At 53.1% G+C, this 8801-nt stretch overlaps 1 protein-coding gene and 1 long non-coding RNA gene across 2 annotated transcripts in view; both read left to right on the top strand.

The window, feature by feature from the left end:
- LOC140354823 (MKRN2 opposite strand protein-like) overlaps positions 1 to 675 on the top strand; it is a 54528-nt gene extending 53853 nt beyond the window's left edge. Inside the window, exon 4 of the mRNA XM_072440065.1 lies at positions 423 to 675. Within this exon, the coding sequence (XP_072296166.1) occupies positions 423 to 642 (220 nt within the window). The 3' untranslated portion in view covers positions 643 to 675. The remainder of the gene's footprint in view (positions 1 to 422) is intronic.
- Positions 676 to 4909: 4234 nt separating this feature from the next.
- On the top strand, positions 4910 to 5776 carry LOC140347530 (uncharacterized). The gene is made up of 3 exons (XR_011924379.1): positions 4910 to 4954; positions 5029 to 5087; positions 5346 to 5776. It is a non-coding gene; the product is annotated as an uncharacterized lncRNA (long non-coding RNA).
- Positions 5777 to 8801: the final 3025 nt, after the last annotated feature.

The raw sequence follows: 8801 nt of genomic DNA on the forward strand, positions 1-8801 counted from the left end.
TTGTGAGTACTGTGTGAGTACTGTGTGAGTATTTGTGAGTACTGTGTGAGTATTTGTGAGTACTGTGTGAGTACTTTGTGAGTACTGTGTGAGTACTGTGTGAGTACTTTGTGAGTACTTTGTGAGTATCTGTGAGTACTGTGTGAGTATTTGTGAGTACTGTGTGAGTACTGTGTGAGTATTTGTGAGTACTGTGTGAGTATTTGTGAGTACTGTGTGAGTATTTGTGAGTACTGTGTGAGTACTTTGTGAGTACTGTGTGAGTACTGTGTGAGTACTTTGTGAGTACTTTGTGAGTATCTGTGAGTACTGTGTGAGTATTTGTGAGTACTGTGTGAGTACTGTGTGAGTATTTGTGAGTACTGTGTGAGTATTTGTGAGTACTGTGTGAGTATTTGTGAGTACTGTGTGTGTCTCTGCAGGTTCGATGATCAGACTCATAACTGCTTCAGCTTCTGTCTGGACTTCGTGAACCTGGTTCTGGAGCTTCTGGGCCAAAGTCGTCAGACTCGAGAGTCGTTCATCCAGAGCCACATCCTGCCTCAGATGAAGAGGCTGTGGAAGCACAGCGCCATCTACAGGAGGCTGGAGCGAGAGGGCAGCTATGCCCTGGACCCTCCTGAAGACCAGGACCAGGACTAGACCAGGACCAGGACTAGACCAGGACCAGGACCAGGACCAGGACCAGGACCAGGACCAGGACCAGGACCAGGACCAGGACCAGAGTCAGGACCAGGACCAGGACCAGGACCAGGACCAGAGTCAGGACCAGGACCAGGACCAGGACCAGGGCCAGTTTAAATGTGACTTGCTGTTGGCCAAGGGCAGCTCATGCGACACAACTGTTACCATAGCAACCAAACTGTAAACAAGACCAAAAAATTGAATTCATACAATAAATATACCACCCTTTTTTTTTCCTTTTTTTTATGATTGTTTAAAATTTTGGTGTTTTAAATAAACTGAAATGTGATGATGTCATAGTCTCAGATAGAGGCGGGGCCTGAAATGTGATGATGTCATAGTCTCCTTGTCATTATTAGTGTTTTTTGTAAACTTGTTGTATTAATCTGACAATCACGTCTTTGGGACTTCTCACTCCGGACCCCTGACCTCTGACCCCTGATCTCTGACCCCTGACCTCTCACTCCGGACCGCTGACTTCTCACTCCGGACCACTGACTTTTCACTCCGGACCCCTGACCTCTGACCCCTGACTTCTCACTCCGGACCTCTGACCCCTGACTTCTCACTCCGGACCCCGGACCCCTGACTTCTCACTCCGGACCCCGGACCCCTGACTTCTCACTCCGGACCTCTGACCCCTGACTTCTCACTCCGGACCCCGGACCCCTGACTTCTCACTCCGGACCCCGGACCCCTGACTTCTCACTCCGGACCCCTGACCTCTGCCCCCTGACTTCTCACTCCGGACCCCTGACCTCTGACCTCTGCCCCCTGACTTCTCACTCCGGACCTCTGGCTTTTCACTCCGGACCCCTGACCTCTGACCCCTGACTTCTCACTCCGGACCTCTGACCCCTGACCTCTGACCCCTGACTTCCCACTCCGGACCCCTGACTTCTCACTCCGGACCTCTGACCCCTGACTTCTCACTCCGGACCCCGGACCCCTGACTTCTCACTCCGGACCCCGGACCCCTGACTTCTCACTCCGGACCCCTGACCTCTGACCTCTGCCCCCTGACTTCTCACTCCGGACCCCTGACCTCTGACCTCTGCCCCCTGACTTCTCACTCCGGACCTCTGGCTTCTCACTCTGGACCCCTGACCTCTGACCCCTGAATTCTCACTCCTGACCTTTGACCTCTGAATTTGTTCAAATAAAAATATACACACACAAATCATAGATCAGTCCTCAGCCTTTTTTCCACCACGAACCGAGAGAGTGATGGGACCTCAGGGTGATGGGACCTCGGGGTGATGGGACCTCAGGGTGATGGGACCTCGGGGTGATGGGACCTCGGGGTGATGGGACCTCAGGGTGATGGGACCTCAGGGTGATGGGACCTCGGGGGATGGGACCTCAGGGTGATGGGACCTCAGGGTGATGGGACCTCGGGGTGATGGGACCTCAGGGTGATGGGACCTCAGGGTGATGGGACCTCGGGGTGATGGGACCTCGGGGTGATGGGACCTCAGGGTGATGGGACCTCAGGGTGATGGGACCTCGGGGTGATGGGACCTCAGGGTGATGGGACCTCAGGGTGATGGGACCTCGGGGGATGGGACCTCAGGGTGATGGGACCTCAGGGTGATGGGACCTCGGGGTGATGGGACCTCAGGGGCATGGGACCTCGGGGTGATGGGACCTCAGGGTGATGGGACCTCGGGGGATGGGACCTCGGGGGGATGGGACCTCGGGTGATGGGACCAGGGGTGATGGGACCAGGGGTGATGGGACCTCAGGGTGATGGGACCTCGGGGGATGGGACCTCGGGGGATGGGACCTCGGGTGATGGGACCTCGGTTGATGGGACCTCGGGGTGATAGGACTTCGGGGTGATGGGACCTCGGGGTGATGGGACCTCGGGTGATGGGACTCGTTTCGTGATGGGACCTCGGGTGATGGGACCTCGGGGTGATCGGACCTCGGGGTGATGGGACTTCGGGTGATGGGACCTCGGGTGATGGGATCTCGGGGTGATGGGACCTCAGGGTGATGGGACCTCAGGGTGATGGGACCTCGGGGTGATGGGACCTGGGGTGATGGGGCCTCAGGGTGATGGGACCTCGGGGGATGGGACCTCGGGGGGATGGGACCTCGGGTGATGGGACCTCAGGGTGATGGGACCTCGGGGGATGGGACCTCGGGGGGATGTGACCTCGGGTGATGGGACCTCAGGTGATGGGACCTCGGGGTGATGGGACCTTGGGTGATGGGACCTCAGGGTGATGGGACCTCGGGGGATGGGACCTCGGGGGGATGGGACCTCGGGTGATGGGACCTCGGGGTGATGGGACCTCGGGTGATGGGACCTCGGGGTGATGGGACCTTGGGTGATGGGACCTCGGGGTGATGGGACCTCGGGTGATGGGACCTCAGGGTGATGGGACCTGGGGTGATGGGACCTCAGGGTGATGGGACCTTGGGGGATGGGACCTCGGGTGATGGGACCTCGGGGTGATGGGACCTTGGGGTGATGGGACCTCAGGTGATGGGACCTCGGGGTGATGGGACCTCGGGTGATGGGACCTCGGGGTGATGGGACCTCGGGGTGATGGGACCTCGGGGTGATGGGACCTCGGGTGATGGGACCTCGGGTGATGGGACCTCGGGTGATAGGACTTCGGGGTGATGGGACCTCGGGGTGATGGGACCTCGGGGTGATGGGACCTCGGGTGATGGGACCTCGGGGTGATGGGACCTCGGGTGATGGGACCTCGGGTGATGGGACCTCGGGTGATGGGACCTCGGGTGATAGGACTTCGGGGTGATGGGACCTCGGGGTGATGGGACCTCGGGGTGATGGGACCTCGGGTGATGGGACCTCGGGGTGATGGGACCTCGGGGTGATGGGACCTCGGGTGATAGGACTTCGGGGTGATGGGACCTCGGGTGATGGGACCTCGGGTGATGGGACCTCGGGTGATGGGACCTCGGGTGATGGGACCTCGGGTGATGGGACAGAGTGTTTAAGTCCAGTTCTCTTGTTGCTGCAGAAAAGCCACTTGGAACAGATGAGACGGTGGTTTTTAGAGCTCTAATATTCTGCCTTGATTTTCATCCAGAACGAGAGTATTTGCCTCAAACATACGTTTAAGACCGTCATCTCCAACAGCTGATCCTCTTGTTGCACAGGATCCTCTTGTTGCACAGGATCCTCTTGTTGCACAGGATCCTCTTGTTGCACAGGATCCTCTTGTTGCACAGGATCCTCTTGTTGCACAAACGTGCTCGATTCGCCCGGTTTAAGGGTCAAATGGGTCGTGGAGCCGTCTGCAGTTTGTGGATCTTTTATGCGCGGGAAGTAGAGCTCAAAGTAAAAGCAGGTGGTCGTGTAGCAGCTGGAGAACGCTGGCCCGGGTGACGTGTCGCTAATGTTTGATGTCATACCACCTCAATCCACTCGCTGCCCCCACATTTCCATTTTGGCTTTGAATGCAGCTATTTCATCTGCCAACTTGAACAAAGTTGTCATTTTTCCTTGAAGTGACGAATGAAGTTTGTTGAGCAGATTGAATATGTCTCGATTCCCTTTCACTGAAATTGTGCAGCGTCTCTCGTAACTCACACTCTGGACAAGCATCTAAGTTCAGCCCTTGTGCTCGGCCTGTTCACAAAGCTTTGACTAGGTTAAAAACTTTAACATCATTCAATACGATAATAATAACGACATAAGATGCAGTCGCTGATCAATGAGCTACTGTTTTTGTGCGGCTCGGTAGCAAATGCTATACGGACCGGTACCGGACCCTGGTCCGGTGGTTGGGGTCCCTGGTCCGGTGGTTGGGGACCCTGGTCTGGTGGTTGGGGACCCTGGTCTGGTGGTTGGGGTCCCTGTCCGGTGGTTGGGGTCCCTGGTCCGGTGGTTGGGGTCCCTGGTCCGGTGGTTGGGGACCCTGGTCTGGTGGTTGGGGTCCCTGTCCGGTGGTTGGGGTCCCTGTCCGGTGGTTGGGGTCCCTGGTCTGGTGGTTGGGGTCCCTGTCCGGTGGTTGGGGTCCCTGGTCCGGTGGTTGGGGTCCCTGTCCGGTGGTTGGGGTCCCTGGTCCGGTGGTTGGGGTCCCTGGTCCGGGTTGGGGTCCCTGTCCCGTGGGTGGGGTCCCTGGTCCGGATGTAACCCACGTACTTTTATTGCAAATAGGAAAAAAAACTACAACTCCCAATACCCCTTCTTGCCACGTGGTTTACGTATGTTGCGCGTCACGCACGCAGCTTCCTGTGTGCCTCTCCGGGCACGGGGTTGGGAGAGGCGACAGGACGGCTGAACCAGGTACGCTTTGCAACAAACACCCGCTTTTTAATCATCTTAAATATCGCCGGTTTTAAACTCGTGTATGTTAATAGACGCTTTATCAACTGCCGCTGATGCTGGACTCGTAGCGCGCAGGAAAACGTGGAATTTGGTGAGTCTGTCTGAGTTGTCTGTCTGTGTCTTCTTGTTGTGATGCATATTGCTTTGATTATTGATATATATTCATTGCCGTGCCAACAGATTATTTATCTAAACAGGTATTTATTCAAGTGTTTATTTAAATGTATTTGTACAACTGAATGTAATAAGTATTTACTGCATTACTTGTAATTTAAAGAGATGAACCAAAGAACCTAGAAGCTAGCTAAATGTTGGGCATTACACTGATGCACCTGTTTATTGATCGCAGGTTTGCCCAGTGGGGTACCAGGTGTGCCCAGTGGGGTACCAGTGTGCCCAGTGGGGTACCAGAAGGAAGGATTAACTTGATGGCGAGCTGAGACCAGCCTGGACCCAGAACCAGAACTGAACACTGAACATTACAAAACTACAAACTTTCCAACATGAGCCACCTGCGGTGTGGTAGGGGCTGATTCAGCCGTCCACTCCCACCCGAAAGACACCACACACCTTGTGAACTCTCCCCTCAGTCACAGCGCTATATTTTTGGACAATACAAGAACTCGGTTGCTTCTTTTATGGACATTTGTACTATTTTCATTGAGATGTGCAAGTGTTACTATGAGTGTGTGTGCTTTCTACCGTGGATGTCTTGCACTGAACATGATTGAAACTTGGATTGTTATTGATACCACCAGAAATTGTAATACGCTTCAGTATACCATTGGAAATCTGCAGATTGTATATATTGTAAATATTGGTATGTTGGTCACTGTAAATATATAAGGCACAGCCGCACTTTGATTCGCTGTTTTTTGTATTATTGCTTACATGCACCTCCCTGAGTCCAACCTTCTGATCTAGCCCAGTGGCATATTCTCACATATGCTACACGGTGGTTGGGGTCCCTGGTCCGGGTTGGGGTCCCTGTCCCGTGGGTGGGGTCCCTGGTCCGGTGGTTGGGGTCCCTGGTCCGGGTTGGGGTCCCTGTCCGGTGGTTGGGGTCCCTGTCCGGTGGTTGGGGTCCCTGTCCGGTGGTTGGGGTCCCTGTCCGGTGGTTGGGGTCCCTGGTTGGGGTCCCTGGTCCGGTGGTTGGGGTCCCTGGTCCGGTGGTTGGGGTCCCTGTGGTTGGGGTCCCTGGCCGGTGGTTGAAGTCCCTGGTCCGGTGGTTGGGGTCCCTGTGGTTGGGGTCCCTGGTCCGGTGGTTGGGGTCCCTGGTCCGGTGGTTGGGGTCCCTGGTCCGGGTTGGGGTCCCTGTCCGGTGGTTGGGGTCCCTGGTCCGGTGGTTGGGGTCCCTGTCCGGTGGTTGGGGTCCCTGTCCGGTGGTTGAAGTCCCTGGTCCGGTGGTTGGGGTCCCTGTGGTTGGGGTCCCTGGTCCGGTGGTTGGGTATCCTGGTCGAAGAAGAGGAGATCATGAGAAGAAGAGGAGAACACGAGAAGAAGAGGAGATCACGAGAAGAGGAGGAGGACATGAGAAGAAGAGGAGGACATGAGAAGAAGATGAGAACACGAGAAGAAGATGAGAACACGAGAAGAAGATGAGAACATGAGAAGAAGAGGAGAACATGAGAAGAAGATGAGAACATGAGAAGAAGAGGAGATCACGAGAAGAGGAGAAGGACATGAGAAGAAGAGGACATGAGAAGAAGATGAGAACACGAGAAGAAGATGAGAACACGAGAAGAAGATGAGAACATGAGAAGAAGAGGAGAACATGAGAAGAAGATGAGAACATGAGAAGAAGAGGAGAACATGAGAAGAAGATGAGAACATGAGAAGAAGAGGAGATCACGAGAAGAGGAGAAGGACATGAGAAGAAGAGGAGGACATGAGAAGAAGATGAGAACACGAGAAGAAGATGAGAACACGAGAAGAAGATGAGAACACGAGAAGAAGATGAGAACATGAGAAGAAGAGAACACGAGAAGAAGAGGAGAACACGAGAAGAAGAGAACACGAGAAGAAGAGGAGAACACGAGAAGAAGAGGAGAACACGAGAAGAAGAGGAGAACACGAGAAGAAGAGGAGATCACGAGAAGAAGAGGAGATCACGAGAAGAAGAGGAGAACACGAGAAGAAGAGGAGAACACGAGAAGAAGAGGAGATCACGAGAAGAAGAGGAGATCACGAGAAGAAGATGAGATCACGAGAAGAAGATGAGATCACGAGAAGAAGAGGAGAACACGAGAAGAAGAGGAGATCACGAGAAGAAGAGGAGATCACGAGAAGAAGAGGAGATCACGAGAAGAAGAGGAGATCACGAGAAGAAGAGGAGATCACGAGAAGAAGAGGAGATCACGAGAAGAAGAGGAGATCACGAGAAGAAGAGGAGATCACGAGAAGAAGAGGAGAACACGAGAAGAAGAGGAGATCACGAGAAGAAGAGGAGAACACGAGAAGAAGAGATCACGAGAAGAAGAGGAGATCACGAGAAGAAGAGGAGATCACGAGAAGAAGAGATCACGAGAAGAAGAGATCACGAGAAGAAGAGGAGATCACGAGAAGAAGAGAACACGAGAAGAAGAGGAGATCACGAGAAGAAGAGGAGATCACGAGAAGAAGAGGAGAACACGAGAAGAAGAGGAGAACACGAGAAGAAGAGGAGATCACGAGAAGAAGAGGAGAACACGAGAAGAAGGAGAACACGAGAAGAAGAGGAGATCACGAGAAGAAGAGGAGATCACGAGAAGAAGAGGAGATCACGAGAAGAAGAGGAGATCACGAGAAGAAGATGAGATCACGAGAAGAAGATGAGATCACGAGAAGAAGATGAGAACACGAGAAGAAGAGGAGAACACGAGAAGAAGAGGAGAACACGAGAAGAAGAGGAGATCACGAGAAGAGGAGGAGAACACGAGAAGAAGAGGAGAACACGAGAAGAAGAGGAGAACACGAGAAGAAGAGGAGATCACGAGAAGAGGAGAACACGAGAAGAAGAGGAGAACACGAGAAGAAGAGGAGAACACGAGAAGAAGAGGAGAACACGAGAAGAAGAGGAGATCACGAGAAGAAGAGGAGATCACGAGAAGAAGAGGAGAACACGAGAAGAAGAGAACACGAGAAGAAGAGAACACGAGAAGAAGAGAACACGAGAAGAAGAGAACACGAGAAGAAGAGAACACGAGAAGAGGAGATCATGAGAAGAAGAGGAGATCATGAGAAGAAGAGGAGATCACGAGAAGAAGAGGAGAACACGAGAAGGAGAGGAGAACACGAGAAGGAGAGGAGAACACGAGAAGGAGAGGAGAACACGAGAAGGAGAGGAGATCATGAGAAGAAGAGAACACGAGAAGAAGAGAACACGAGAAGAAGAGAACACGAGAAGAAGAGATCATGAGAAGAAGAGGAGAACACGAGAAGAAGAGGAGATCATGAGAAGGAGAGGAGAACACGAGAAGGAGAGGAGATCATGAGAAGAAGAGAACACGAGAAGAAGAGAACACGAGAAGAAGAGAACACGAGAAGAAGAGGAGAACACGAGAAGGAGAGGAGAACACGAGAAGGAGAGGAGAACACGAGAAGGAGAGGAGAACACGAGAAGGAGAGGAGAACACGAGAAGGAGAGGAGAACACGAGAAGAAGAGGAGAACCTTCATCTGGACCAGTGTGTGTCAGAACGAGCCATCGTCTCAAATTCACTTTCTGCTGCTTAAAAGACACTGCAGGAAAACGCCTGTTGTTGTTGTTGTTGTCATTGTTGTTGTTGGTATTGTTGTTGGTGATGTTTTCTGCTCAGTTTTCTCTC

This window comes from Eucyclogobius newberryi, unplaced genomic scaffold, assembly GCF_026437365.1.
Source record: "Eucyclogobius newberryi isolate DKJ021-1_F unplaced genomic scaffold, fEucNew1.0.hap1 SCAF_11, whole genome shotgun sequence".
NCBI classification, from domain to species: Eukaryota; Metazoa; Chordata; class Actinopteri; order Gobiiformes; family Gobiidae; genus Eucyclogobius; species Eucyclogobius newberryi.